At 42.5% G+C, this 15,874-nt stretch overlaps 1 protein-coding gene across 1 annotated transcript in view; it reads right to left on the reverse strand.

Moving 5' to 3' along the window:
- The window catches only part of LOC140686628 (serine/threonine-protein kinase Nek10-like), a 56,125-nt gene that overhangs the window by 37,607 nt on the left and 2,644 nt on the right, over window positions 1–15,874 (reverse strand). Inside the window, exon 4 of the mRNA XM_072940834.1 lies at window positions 3,021–3,234. Within this exon, the coding sequence (XP_072796935.1) occupies window positions 3,021–3,234 (214 nt within the window). The remainder of the gene's footprint in view (window positions 1–3,020; window positions 3,235–15,874) is intronic.

Genomic DNA, 15,874 nt, shown 5'->3' on the forward strand with positions numbered 1-15,874 from the left:
TTTGAGATTTGCAAATACTATCTAGTATTATACAAAATAGATAAACAACAAGTTTATACCATATAGCATAGGGAACTATATTCAATATCTTGTAGTAACTTAAGATTAAAAAGAATATGAAAAGGAATATATGTATGTTCCTGTATGACTGAAGGATTGTGTTGTACACCAGAAATTGACACAACATTGCAAACTGACTATACTTCAATAAACGTATATTAAAAACATATATTTATAATAAAAAAACCTTCAGAAAGTGGGTATAAGAGGGAACATACTTCATCAAAATAAAGACCATATATGATATACCCACAGTTCACATCCTACTGAACAGTGAAAAGCTAAAAGCATCTCCTCTTGGATCAGGAGCAAGAGAAGAATGCCCAATCTTATCCTTTTTATCCAACATAATGTTGGAAGTCCTAGCCACACTGATCACAAAAAGAAATATAAGAAATCCAAATTAGAAAGAAAGAAGTAAAACTCACTATTTGCATATGATATTAAAAATAGAAAATCATAAAGATGCCACCAAAAGACTACTATAACTCATCAATGAATTCAGTAAAGTTTCAGGATGCAAAATTAATATTCAAAAATCTGTTACATTTCTGTACATTAAGAACAAACTTTCAGAAGGAGAAATTAAGAAATAAAATCCATTTACCATCCATCAAAAAGAATAGAATACCTAGGAATAAATCTAATTAAGAGGGCAAAAAACCTGTACTTGGAAAACTATAAGATACTGATGAAAAGAATTGAAGAGAGGGGAGGGTGTAACTCAGTGGTAGAGGACATGCTTAGCATGGATGCCGTCTTGGGTTCAGTTCTCAGCCCCTCTTATAAAAATAAATAAACCTAATTACCTCCTCTCTTCACTAAAATAAAATAACAAAATAATAAACAAAAATTGAAGAGGACACAAAACAATGGACAAATATACGGCATTCATGGATTGGAAGAATTAATATTGTGAAAATGACCATACCAACTAAGGCAGTCTACACATGCAATGCAATCCCTATCAAAATACCAACGGCATTTGTCACAGAGGCAGAAGAGATAATTCTGAAGTTTGTATGGAAACACAAAAGACCTCAAATAGCTAACGCAACCTTGAGAAAGAAGGTCAGAGCACTCATGTTTCCTTCAGGCTATAATGAAAAACTACAGTCAACAAAACATTATGTTTTGCCACAAAAACAGACACATACATTAATGGAACAGAATCGAGCAAGGAAATAAACCCATGCACTTATTGTCAATTACTCTACAACAAAGGGAAAAAGATACTGTCTTCAATAAGTGGTGCTGGAAATACAGGACAGCTCCATGTCAAAAAACAATGAGACTAGAACATTTTCCCACATCATATACAAAAATAAAATCAAAATGGATGAAAGATATAAATCTAACACTGGAATCCATAAAACTCCTAGAGGATAACATAAGCAGAATTGTAAAGAAGAGGTGGTATATATACACAATGAAATACTACTCAGCCATGAGCAAAGAATGAAATCCTGCCATTTGCAACCACATGGATGGACCCGGGGGTATTATGCTTAGTGAAGTGACTCAGACAGAGAAAGACAAGTATTGTATGTTATCACTTACATGTGGAATCTCAAAAAATTAAACAAACAAATGAATATAATAAATAGAAACAGACTCACAAATATAGAGAACAAACCAGTGGTTTCCAATGGGGAGACAGAAGAAGGAGGGGCAAGATAGGGTGGGGAATTAGACGGCACAAACTACTAGGTATAATTTGAGCAAGACACAAGAATGTAATGTACAGGACAGAGACTACAGCCAGGATTTTATAACAACTTTAAATGGACCACAATCTATAAAAATACCAAATCACTAAGTTGTACACCTGAAACCAATATAATATTGTAAATCAACTATACCTCAATTATATAAAAACATGAAAAGTGAAAATGAAAGGCATGGCTGTACTAAGAAAAATTTAAAAATAAAATAAAATCCATAAAAAAGAAACCAGCAATGGAAGTTTAACTTCTGGATACCAAGTATGGAAAGAGAAACCCATCAAACAGTAGTGCTTTCCTTCTTGTGGGAAAAAAAAACAGAAGAGTTTGCTGGAAATGGTGTTATTTGAGAAACCAAAACTGACTCTTCCTTGAGACCGATTTGTCACTTCATTTTCCCAGCTGAGGCACAGCAGGTCCTTTGGACTCTGGAAAAGAATTGGATGACCAGGTATCCTGATCAAGGATGCCTTATGACCCTACTGCGCTGGGCCCACCTCCAGGAGGGTATTAAAGAACACTTACAGGTTGAAGGGTCCCTTACTAAACCCCTACTTTCGGGGACCCCAGAGCATGAGCGAAGGATGGATTATGGGTCATGACAGAACAAAGGCACAGAGGAAGGAAGAAAAGGGACACCAACAAGGGGGTCACCGGCACCACCACTTGCCCATCTGGGTATTTGTAGCTCTGGCATCCCTTTTCAAACAACACTCAGAAATAAACTTATGTATGTAAATAATTTAAAGGTTACTGGCAAGGCAAATAACAGCGCACATTCTGATTTATACCATGGCAAAATTATTACCATCACCAAGACTAATGAAAGCAATTACATAGACTAATAAAAAACATTTTAAGACAAATACGATTTCCTTCTCTAAATCAACATACAGCATTTTCATCCATATTTCCAGATTGCTGAAGAAGTTAATTATAAGCAGTCTCTGCTATTTATACAAAGATTATAAACGAAGAATTTGTAAGAGATCTTTTTGATAACTCTGGTTTTATAATTTACAACAAATTATGCATTACACCTTTGGAACATCAATGATAGTGACTTATTTTAAGGTATCAAAATATATGCAAATATATAACTATATAATGGTGAAATATTATATGTAGCAATGAATATTTTTCTAACTTAAGACGAATCTTCCTTAGCACAAGCATGATAGGCCTCAGAGAGTGTAGCAGAAAGCATCCTGAAGAGAGTGAAAGGTGGTCACTTACGTGAGACAGCAAGGCAGGCTCACGCTGACAGGTGACGGCGTTCCGGTTGGCTTCCATAAAATACCGCTGTGTGCGCCTCCGTTCCCATTCCAGCTTCTTCTCCAAGGCCAGCTGGGATGTGGACAAACTGTCGAAATATTTCATCATGACATCGGCTATCATGGAGCTGACTTCTACAATATCTGGGCGGGCTTCTGCATCCAGCGTGAGGCATCTAAGAGAACATAAGCTAATCACAGTCAGGACCAGGCCGCGGGGTGTGGAGGGCCAAGGTTAAATGCCGCTGTGTGTCCACCACGGCGTCTGCACCCAAGAGAACCTGGGGTGAGACAGACCTCGAGCACAGTGTTCAGTCTGAGACTTCTCAGAAGACATCTGGAAAGTCTGGGAAGGAGAAGGGGACAGCACTGTTCTCCTTGCAGGGGGGCTGGTGGGCAAGGGTCAGAGGCCACACAGGAAGCTGCTCCTCGGTCTCAGGAGGGGTGGGCGGGGTCTGCTTTTCCTGGGTAAGTGGCTCTTTTCCAAAACCACATAGCCTCGCTGGCCAGTGAAACAAACAGGGGTCCCAATAACATCACACGTGATGCACCACAAGGAAGGAAGGATTCTGGTGGTGGGGTGGGGTGGGGCGTCACAGTTTAGTGACTTTCCCAGCTGTGCGGGAGTAATGTCAACACGTCTTGATGAGTGAGTCTTACAAAACACGACTTCATAAAGACAAAATTCAACCCAGTTACTTGGTGGTTTAAGGTGTGTGGAGTGCTCTTTTTAAAGCAGCTAATCTGACACACTGCATGCCGAAACTTTCTCAGATTTTGGAGGTAGGAAACACCAATCAGCCCACTAAAGTGAGGACTGCTCCCGTCACAGCCAACCCCCAGCAGAAGGCTACTCCAGATGCCCGGGGAGCCAGTTATCAAGATCACTGCTTAGCATAATTTAAACCCTTCTGGCACTCACTGTACTATTTAGTCTATATTTAAAAAATCAAAAGCTCTAATTTCACTGAATCATGTGTACTTCTCAATAAATTTTAACTTATTTGGACTTGGAGAAAAAGATCTAATTTTCACACCTTCTATTTGATTTAGCAACCCATAGATAACACAACTTTCACCTATAACGATGTCTCCAGGCAATGCACAGGAATTACTACACAAAATTACTATCAGTAACAGAAGTAAAAATAACACTCTAATTTATAATTTTCCTTATTATTCTTTCTTTTATTTATTTGAGGGTTTTTTTAATTTTCTTTTTTCTTTTATTTTAAGTGATAGATGATTTACGATGTTAAAATAGCTTCAGGTATACAACATAGTGATTTTTTTATAGATTATATTCCATGTAAAGTTATTACAAAGTATCAGCTATAGTCCACGTGCTGTACAATACATTCTTGTATATTTGTATACACATATTTACAGTCCGTACCTCTTCACCCCTCTACCCACTGGTAACCACTAGTTTGTTCACTGTATCTGTGAGTCTGTCCTATTTTATTATATTCCTTCATTTTACTTTTTAAATTCTACCTATAAGTGATAACATACAGTATTTGTCTTTCTCTGACTTATGTCACTAAGCATTACAGGTCCAGGTCCATCCTCGTGCGTGCTAATGGCAAAATTTCATTCTTTTCGATGGCTGAGATTATTCCTAGCTATTTGACTCTTTCTGATGCAATTGTAAAGAGCATCGTTTTCTTACATTCTTTTTCTGATAGTTCATTAGTATTTGCTGTGTATAGAAAAGCAACAGATTCCCGTGTATTCAACTTTTTGGAGATTTCAGAGTTTTAATGTTCATTTCTTCACTGGATGCACTTTGAAATTATTCGGGTTAACAATTTAAAGAGGGTGGAGCAAAGGAAAGATGGAGAATGCAAACAGTTGTTTCTCGCTGATTTAATTTCAAATTCTAGGCGTGGCATGTTTTTCTGAAACAACCACCACAAAGTGCTTACTTCAGAAATCCAGAAATGCAAACGCGGACGGATCTCTGGAGCTACACATCACTACAGCCCACGTAACGAGAAGCGCCCGGTCCTCTTGCTCTGCAAATCAGGTGCGAGTGTGCACGTGTCTCCATGGTAACAGAGCCATGGGCAGGCGCTGCATTATCTATGTGGCTCCATTATGGTTTCCTAACAGATGCTCTGCATTTGTTCTCATTGGATACAATTATGTGTGCTTGTTTATATATAGTTATGTATATATGTATATGTAATTTGATCTGACCTGAAGCCAAGATGCAAATAGCAACTATAACTGAAAGCAACTATTAGCAACTCAATAGCAAGCTATTGGTTCTAATAGTCTTTTGGTGGAGATTTCAGGGTTTTCTAAGTACAGTGTCATGTCATCTGCAAATAGTGACAATTTTACTTTTTCCTTTCTGATATAGATTCCTTTTATTTCTTTTTCTTGTCTGAATGCTGTGGCTAGGACTTCCAATGCTATGTTAAGTAGAAATGTAGAAGGTGCAGATCCTTGTACCTGATTTTAGAGGAAAAGTTTTCAGTTTTCCACCATTGTATATGATGTTAGCTGTGGGTTTATTATAAATCACCTGTATTATGTTGAGATATGCACCCTCTATAAATCATTCTTCTTTAGATTATTTAATATGAATGGGTGCTGAATTTTTCAAAAGCTTTTCTGCATTTGATCTACAGCCTTTACCAGTGGGATTTTCCCCTTCTTATAATTTCTTCCTTACTGTACCTTTTCTTTTCCACTTAAAGAAGATCCTTTAATACTTTTTGTAAGGTCTGTTTAGTAGTCACGAACTCTTTTAGCTTTTGTCTGAGAACCTCTATCTCTCCTTCAGTTGTGCATAACAGCCTTGCTGGGTAGAGTATTCAACTTTGTAGGGTTTTTTCCCCCTTTCAGCATTTTAAACATATCATGCCGCCCTCTTTTGGCCTGCAATGATTCTGCAGAAAAATCAGCTGACAATCTTATGGGGATTCCCTATAATTGACTCTTTGATTTCCTCTTGCTGCCTTTAGAAGTCTCTCTTTATCTTTAACTTCTGCCGTTTCAATTATGGGATGTCCGGGTGTGGGTCTCTTTGTGTTTGCTTGTTTGGGACCCTCTGTGCTTCCTGGATGTCTGTTTCCTTCTTCAGCATCAGGAAGTTTTCAGCCATCATATCAAATACATTTTCGACCCTTTTCTCTCCTCTTCTTCTGGGATCCCTGTAATTTGAATGTTGGTATGCACGATGTCCTAGAGGTCCCTTAAACTACTCTCCTTTTTAAAAGTTTGTTGGTTGTTTTGTTTTGTTTTTGCTGTTGTGATAGGGTGGTTTCCATTACTGTACCTCCCACATCACTGATACGTTCTCCCGTTGTCACCTAATCTGTGGTTAATTCCCTCCACGGTATTTTTCATTTCAGTTATTTTATTCTTTAGCTCTGTTGGGTCCTTTTTTCTATTTCCCAATTCCTTCTTAAAGTTCTCACTGTGTTCATTTATTCTTTTCCCAAGTTCAGTTAGCATTTTCTTACCATTGCTTTCAACTCTTTATCAGGTAAATGATTTATCTGGGTCATTAGGATTTTTTTTCAGGATGTATCCTTGTTATTTCTTTTGAAACATATTCTCCTCTTCTCATTTTGTTTACATTTCTCTGTCTCTCTGAATTTAGGAGAAACAGTTACCTGCTCTGGTCTTGCAGGCATGCCTTGTGTGGGAACTGTGTATGCTCAGGGGCCTTGGCAGGAGCTGGATCTGACAGCAGCACCGGCCGCATCTTCTCCCACGTGTGCTGGTGGCCACCACCCTGGTGGGAGGTAGGGTTGGAGCCGGAGGGGCCAGAGCCAGGGCCAGGGCCAAGCTGGGGCTTCTCTGCTCAGTGGCTGTCACTGCCCTGTCAGAGGAGGGATCAGGGCCGCAGGGGTGGAGCAGGAGCCCTGAGGGAGCTGGGTTTCTTCCAGGGGTGCTGGCGGTCTCCACCTTGGTGGGGGTGTTGGCTGAGGGCCCGAGGCCCGGGGGCTGCACTTCTGTGCTGGTGTCACTGTGTCCCCGGTGTGCTCGCGCGGCTAGAGGCTGGGCGTGACGGGAGGGGCAGCGTCGCGCTGCCGAGCTGACTTTGCTCCCTCCCACGTGTGAGCAGTGACACGCGCTGGCAGTGGTGCCTGCGCCCTGGTCAGAGGCAGGGCTGGGGTCCACCCGGCTCCGTCCCCTCCAGGCGTGCACGCTGTCGTGGGCAGTGGCCACCTCTGCCTCAGTGGGGAGCAGCGCCGGAGCCTGAGGGGCTGGGGCAGGAGCCCGGTGGGGGCCGGGGGGAGATGCAGCAGTCCCGACGGGCCGGCCGGAGCCCTCGCCAGTTCTCTGCCTGCTGCCTCCACACTGCGGCTGGGAGAGAGCCGGTCCGGGCCCTTCAGGAGCAGAGTCTCAGTTTCTTACAGCCCCCTGGTGAGCCTCACTGGTTTTTACACCGGCTGAGGGGTCTCTCTTCCCGGTGTCGGCCCCCAGGGCTGGGGTGCCCAGTGCGGAGCCTCGACCCCTCACTCCCCAAGGAGACACTGAGCCTGTGATGTCTCCTCCTCTTCTGCGTGTGGGTCCCGACCAGGTCCCTTCCCCCTTTCTGCCAGAATCCGTGTGAAGCTTTCTTCACAGCCCCAGCTGCAGGGGAGCTGTTCTGCGGGTCCCCAGGCTGATGTCAGTGAGAGTCCCTCTGTGTAGTTGTAGTCGGGATGTATTCGTGAGGGGAGGGGAGCCAGTGTCCTCCGAATCTGTCACCTTGATATCTCTCTCCTTTCTTGAGTTGATTAACCGTGAGTAAAATGCGCCCGTTCTAATCAAATTTTTAAACATTTTTTATTGATTTATAGTCATTTTACAATGTTGTGTCAAATTCCAGTGTAGAGCACAATTTTTCAGTTATACATGAACATACATATATTAATTGTCACTATTTCTTTTTGCTGTGAGCTACCACAAGATCTTGTATATGTTTCCCTGTGTAATGCAGCATAATCTTGTTTATCTGTTCTACAGATGCCTGTCAGTATCTACAAATTTTGAAATCCCAGTCTGTCCTTTCCTACCCCCTGCCCCCTTGGCAACCACAAGTTTGAATTCTATGTCTTAGTCTCTTTCTGTTTTGCATTTATGTTTTTTGTTTTTTAAGGTTCCACATATGAGAGACTCATGTGGTATTTTTCTTTCTCTTTCTGGCTTACTTCACTTAAATGACAGTCTCCTGGAGCATCCATGTTCCTGCAAGTGGCGTTACATTGTCATTTTTTGTCTGAATAGCATTCCACTATATAAATATACCACCTCTTCTTTATCCAGTCCTCTGTCAATGGACATTTTGGCTGTTTCCATGTCTTGGCTATTGTAAATAGTGCTACTATGAACACTGGGGTGCAGGTGTCATTTTGAAGTAGGGTTCCTTCTGTATATAAGCCCAGGAGCGAGATTCCTGGGTCATATGGTAAGTCTATTCCTAGTCTTTTGAGGAATCTCCACACTGTTTTCCATAGTGGCTGCACCAAACTGCATTCCCACCAGCAGTGTAGGAGGGTTCCCCTTTCTCCACAGCCTCTCCAGCATTTGTCATTTGTGGACTTTTGAATGATGGCCATTCTGACTGGTGTGAGGTGATACCTCATTGAAGTTTTGATTTGCATTTCTCTGATAATTAGTGATACTGAGCATTTTTTCATGTGCCTATGAGCATTTGTACTACTTCCTTGGAGAATTGCTTGTTTAGGTCTTCTGCCCATTTTTGGATTGGGTTGTTTATTTTTTTCTTATTAAGTCATATGAGCTGTTTATATATTCTGGAGATCAAGCCTTTGTTGGTTTCATCATTTGCAAAAATTTTCTCCCATTCTGTAGGTTGTTTTTTTTTTTGCTTATGGTTTCCTTTGCTGTCCAGGAGCTTGTAAATTTCATTGGGTCCCATTTATTTATTCTTGCTTTTTTTTCTATTGCTTGAGTAGACTGTTCTAGGAGAACATTTTTGAGACGTATGTCAGATAATATTTTGCCTATATTTTCTTCAAGGAGGTTTATTTTATCTTGTCTTATGGTTAAGTCTTTGATCCATTTTGAGTTGATTTTTGTATATGGTGTAAGGGGGTGTTCTAGCCTCATTGATTTACAAGCTGCTGTCCAGTTTTTCCAACACAATTTGCTGAAGAGACTGTCTTTATTCCATTGTATATTCTTGTCTCCTTTATTGAAGATTAGTTGACCAAAAGTTTTTGGGTTCATTTCTGGGCTCTCTATTCTGTTCCATTGGTCCGTATGTCTGGTTTTGTACCAATACCATGCTGTCTTGATGACTGTAGCTCTAAAGTATTGTCTGAAATCTGGGAGAGTTACTCCTCCAGCCTCTTTCTTTCTCTTCAGTAATGCTTTGGCAATTCTAGGTCCTTGGTAGTTCCATATAAATTTTATTATGATTTGTTCTAGTTCTGTGAAATATGCCCTGGGTAATTTGATAGGGATTGCATTAAATCTGTAGAATGCCTTGGACAGGGTGACCATTTTAACAATACTGAGTCTTCCAATTCAGCAGCATGAGATATCCTTCCATTTTTTTAAGTCTTCTTTAATTTCTTTCATCAATGGTTTATAGTTTTCTGTGTATAATTCTTTCACCTCCTTGGTTAGATTTATTCCTAGATATTTTATTACTTTGGGTGCTATTTTAAAGGGGATTGTTTCTTTACTTTCTTTTTTGTGTTGATTCATCATTAATATAAAGAAATGCAACTGATTTTTGTACGTTAACCTTGTAACCTGCTGCCTTGCTGAATTCAAGTCATTACTTCATCATTCCGTGCTTTATCTTCATGCTACTTGTTCTGAGGTTCCAAGAAGGTGGGCTTGCATGACGGTTATCACAGGCACTTATGCCTCTGCTGAATTCTTACCTAACAAAGTTCAGTCTCTGCATTTATTATATAGAAAACAAGGCAAGAGACTGAGGAGACAGAGGCAGCTACATAATTCGGGGGTGCATAAGGTAAACTGTTGGGCCCCAGGATGGAGTGGAGAAGTCAATCACCCTTCCCACAGTCCAGCATTCGAACTGCTGGTAGACAAGAGACCCCGACGAGATTGCAACCTTCATGCCAACAGGAAGCAACTGGCACAGTCCTCCCGTGCTGACACATCCAATGCCCACACTGGGCAGAGGGCAGCAGCGATGGGACAGGGAGAGGGAGATGGAGCTGGAGGCCAGGCGGAGGCCCAGAGGGCTGTGAGCAGATGGCTGAGAGTCTAAGCCGAGTGCAGGGAGCTGGCCAGACCACACATGAGCTAGGGTTCAAGCCCCCAACGTGTAAGTTCCTCCCCCATCAGACTTCACTTCCCACATATTCACACATTCAAAGACAATCCTACTAAGAATTTCGAGTATTCAAGCTTCTTAATTTTTTGCTCATAATCTCAAGATAAGTTAAGTGTTGAACTTCACTTTTGAATTAAATCAGGTTCCTCATCTACCTTCACTTATGGGCAAAAGAGATTAAAGCTGATAAAAAAAAAAAAGGAGAACAAAACTGATAAAAATGCTTGGCTGCCCAAGTGTTGCTCATGAATACCATGTGAGCAAAAAGCCCAGCATGTAAGCCTTCATCAGTGCAGATATTCTCAAGACTTAGTCCATGAGTATTTAAACTGATTCATGGTCATATCAGTTGAATTATCATCTGAACTTTTTTTTTTTAATAAAAAAGGAAATGTAACCTAGTATTACACATTATGCAGTTACATACTATGGTAAATGGGAACCGGAACGACCTCTGTTCTGGCATTCAGTCATCTCCTCACCCAAAGTCACTCCCTTCCTGTGTTTGTAGTCACTGGCGTTGGAAAAGGCGCCACCCAGGAGATGCAGGTTAGCTCACAGTTAGGCCTGCAGGCTCTGAGTCAGAGAGCTGGGGGTTAAATCTCAGCTCCCCTTTATTCACTCTGATCTTGGGGAAGCTTTAGCTTCTATGTCTCAGACAGCCTATCAGCAAAATGGGATAATCGTAGTGTCTACCACATCAAGCTGGTATGGTGATGAAATGAAGCCATCTCTGTAAAGTGCTGGCACGCTGTAAACGCTCAATAAGTTAAAAAGAAAATACACAACTTCCTTTCTCTTCCATCCCCTCCCTCGCTGAACCCACACCAGCTTCGGTCGCTTCTGCCTCCTCAGTGTTTCTGGGATCCGGGTCCTTCCCTCTGATCCCACAGCTATGGCCCATTTCATCATCACCTGTTTGGACCACTGACACCGTCTGCTAGATGACAAACATGTCTCTTGTCCACCTCTGACTCATACTGTAAACTGAATACTCCAAAACTGACCACCATACTCCTCTACTCAGAACTCCTCAGCAGCCCCTCAGGGCCCAAGAGGACAAAAGGAAAATTCCTGGCATGCCATCCCAGCCCCTCTTCAGCTGGTCTTACCTCCTTCCACAGCCTGAGCCCCACTTCTCCCTACCAGCAACACACCGAAAGCTCCTCCACGTCCTTTGCCGACAAGCCTAGCACCTTCCTGTGTGCCCGCCTCTGCTTAAATTTGCGTTTTGCTGACTGTATCTATTCTTTCACAAAAGACTTGCCATATCTGCTCATCCCTCTCTTCCAAACCTCATCAGGAAGGCTTCTTGGACCATCTTCAGACAGACTTACTGTCCCCCTTTCACGGTCCCATTGTCTGTGTATATTTAAGTCCTTAAAACTACTACAATCATTGTATAGTTCAGTCTGTTTCACCACCAGAAACTGGAAACTTCTGGAGAGGAGGGGCCTGTCTACTTCACCGTGGACCCCCCAGCATGTAAAATGGAGTCTGGGTCTTGATGGGTATTCAGCAAGTGAATGAATTAATGAACAAATGAATGAACCGATGAGTGAGCATCTAAGAATTTACCTGTCCCTAATCTAAAATATTTGGGCACAGCGTTTTGGAATCTCAGGGGCATCTCCTACTGGAAGGTCCAGTTCAGCCTCATTGTTCTGAAATGCCTCCCTGCTTGGATATTTCAGAGGAATTCTGAGGAGCAACCGAATGCTTTAATGATGCTCTAATCAAATAAAATGTCACATTCTAAAAACAAATCTGGGATGTTGCACTCATCCTACCCACTTTGTCTCCACTCTGTGGTGAGAGACCAGGTGGAAATAACGTTCAACTGTAAACATTTCATGTTCTAAGAAACAAAGAGTTGAAGGGATGGTGAAAATGTAAAGATCCACGTGTCCTTAGAACAAGCTGAAGGCATTCACTGCCATGTCATTATGATTGCCTTTGGCACAAAGCGCCAGACGGCTTATGCAACCAGGTGTAGAAAGAGAAAACTTAGGCAACTGGGATATTTTGTGCATAAAAGGAAATGTTCTTCCTTTTTAAAAAGTAAACACTCTCTTAACAGTGGACTGGAAGGCAGAAACAGCAATGCTGTTGTTGGGTAGAGCAACAAAAAACGTATTTTCTGCCCCAGACTCTTCTGGGCTACCAAGTAATTCTCCCAATTTAAAAGCCTGCTTAGAAACTAAGAAAATGGGAAATTGACTTTGTTCCCTAGTTCTCTTTAAATTTAATTTTTAAAGACTACAAATCCAAAGCAATTGGAATATGTAACTGCATGCAACTCACAATGGGTTTTGGTTGTATGTCAAATTTTCTAAAGATAAAATTTGGGATATGAACCCATGCACTGAGTCTTGAACAATTTTCAGTGAACACTGTATCTGTTACAGGCTGCATGCTGCAATCTGAATTTGTAGTCAGTCATAAAATTTCAGGCTGAGTTCCTACTAATTATGGGCATCCTAATATTTTGAATTAGAAGTATACTCAAAACATTTACTGCATTGTCCCCTACTGGTGATCGTCCATCCTCTTAAACAGCCTGGTTGACAGGGGACTCACCACCCACCCGGCAGCCTGCTCCACTATGGAACCTCTAATTCTGACACACACTTCCTAACGGTGAGCTAACCCTGGCCTACCCAGAACTTCCACTCCATGGGCTTGGTGCCATTTGCTGAAGTTCCACATCACAAATCCAGGTGTTTTCATATTCTCAGTGTCATTCCATTTTCCCAGTTAACTGAAGTATTTTGTCATCCTTGTATAACGGTACTCCAACACTTGTTGACTCAACTTTCAACGCACAGCGAAACAACCCCACTTCTCTCCATCAACACCACCACCAGTCCAGTCAAAGCCGCCATCACCACTCAGCACAGGTGGACCTGCTTTTCCCTCCCTTCTCACATCCCTTGCTCTATTCCCTAGAGTTCAGCCAGGATGGTCCTTGCTGAAGAAGAAATCTTCACTATGTCTCAACCCGTTAATAGCCCTTCAGTCCACTCCTTAGTGCTGGAGATAAAAATTCAAGCCCTCGACGTGGCCTACAGCAGCTAGTCAACCCTGGCCCCTGGCAGCCTCCCAGACCCACTCGCTGTCTGTTTTCTCCTTTGCTTGATGTGCTGCATCTCCAATTTCTTCCAGTTCTTCAGACCAACAAGCTGTCCCACTGAGGAAAGCCTTCAGAGACACGGATCTGTGAAGTGCTTACTCCGCTCTGCTCAGTGAGAGTTAGTGAATGTCTGGGTCTCAGATTATATGCCCTTTCTTCAGAGAAACTTTCCCCGATCCCCAGACTACACCAAGTCCTTCTGTAATCTCATTTCCCCCTTTACCATCCTTCATCAAATACATCTTAATTTTTATATGCTTCATTCCATAAATAATATTATTAATAATGCCAATACCTAATTTTATGGAGGAGTTACTACGTGCTGGGTACCGTGCTAAGAGCATCAGAAGCCCGATCCTATTCTGGCTTCAAAGCAAGCCCGTGAGTGGTTACTACTGCTACCCACACATGACAGATGGGAAGAGTGGGGCTCAGGAAGTTTAAGGTGAGTGGATGAGGGGATTAGAATCCACTTGATTCTAGAACCTACTACAGTTCTTAAGCATTTCATGATAATGCTGGGATCTAATGCTGACTCTGCTAAGAGGTGTGGATACCAACAGCCAAGGGGATGATCAGGAGCAAGTGATGGCCCTGTCTGCCCAGTGCCACAAGGTCAGAACAAGGTCTCTGTACTTTTTCTCCATACTATTGTCCCCTAGTCTTCGTGGCACTCAAATACCTAAGAAAAGGAGAGCTTCAATGAGTCAGTTTGGTTCTCCTGTCTTGACATCTCTGGAGACTTCCTGAATTTTTAAGGCATTTCCCAGAAAGCAAATAGCAGAGAACAGGAGACGAACAGTTTAAAAAAGTTTGTCTGGATTCATTAGCAACAGGGCAGATCTGGTAAACATGGAATTCAGATGATTTAGAAAGGGATGTGAGCTCACTGGCCAGGACATTAAAAATTAGAACTGCCAGCATGGCTCCAGATTCTCCGTGGCCACGCTCCGTGCTAAGTGATTTGCACGTGTTACTTTGTATAATCACCACACCAGCCTGATGAGGCTGGTACTGCTGTGATCTCCACTTTATCAGATGAGGAAACAGGTGGAGAGAAAATAGTCAGACTCTTTGCTCAGAGTCCACAGTTAGTGAAACTCAGCCACTGCTGGGCCTGAGGTGCTTAGGACATAGGGCAGCGTCGTGCTGAGCGAGGAAGGATTCAAGATACAATCCTACGAACATATGAGGAGTATCCATTATGCCTGAACAATGGGCTGGGAGGGGAAGCCAGAGGGAAGGGGTGCAGCCATGGCAGCGTGTCTATTCCATTCCATCAGAGACGGCGCTGAGTGAGGACAGACACAGAACTGAGTCTGAAAGTAACTGGCCAGGGGACGGATGAAGATTCTATCTGAGGCGACCCTCGGATTTCTATTACAATAATAAGGATCTGACTCGTCTTGATGGGGCGGAGTAATACTCTGGGGCCAACTTAAGTACAGAAGATGGTCCAGAAGTAACAGTCAGGCAGGTAAAGGTCACTCATGCATACAACCAGCCAATTGTTAAGCGTCTGCTTTGCACTGGGCATCACTCTGGGCACTGAACAGCTGTAAAGTTAGCTTAAAAAGCCCCTACTTTTGTGGAGTTTTCCTTTTGGTGGGGAAGAGAGACAACAAAGAAACAAGGCCGCAGGCACAAGTATTATGTTAGGGGTGGTGGGGTCCATGAACTCTGCAAAGCGGGCAAGTGCTGGGAGGCTGGGGGGCCTCAAGGCGCCCCGGTAACACAGAGCTCCAATCTCAGCAGCGACCCAGAGGAAGAGAGTGTCTCTGCCACACGTGTATCAGAGGGAAGAGAATGGGGTGGAGGGGAAAGGGAGGAGAGACGGGCCAGATGGAGGATGCTTGCTGAGACGCACAGGGGCTCCCTGTGGATGGGGCGGAGGGGGCAGAGAGCACGGGAGAGGTCAGCTGGGACAAGCCCTGTGGGGACCGAACTTTGAGACTCCAAAGGGATAAGGACTTTCATTGCACTCCTCCTACCGGGCTAGCTGGAGCACTTCTTTCTGACTTTCTTTGAGAAATTATTATATAACATTATCAACTTCAAAATAGAATATTACCAACTTAAAAATAGGAATAAAAAAATGTTTGTAATGTTATCATCTGATGTGGCCTTTTTTAGTTTCCAGTGTTCTTGCCCAGCCTTTTTTCACATCTACACCTATTTTTGTCTTTGTTTGTTTTCCTAAGCTTCAGATCACACTTGTTTCACAGGCTGATACAAAGTCTTCTGAATCATCTATCTAATGGTCGCAGTATGTCAAGTCAATGTCCTACGTCTTTTTGGACACTTGGGTGACTTCCAAATGGTCCCCGTGATTGGTGATGCACAAACGTTTTTCTAGGCTTGGGTTCTTTGGGATCCCTTCCTCTTTGTAAATATTTACATA

The sequence above is a fragment of the Vicugna pacos genome, chromosome 17, assembly GCF_048564905.1.
Source record: "Vicugna pacos chromosome 17, VicPac4, whole genome shotgun sequence".
NCBI classification, from domain to species: Eukaryota; Metazoa; Chordata; class Mammalia; order Artiodactyla; family Camelidae; genus Vicugna; species Vicugna pacos.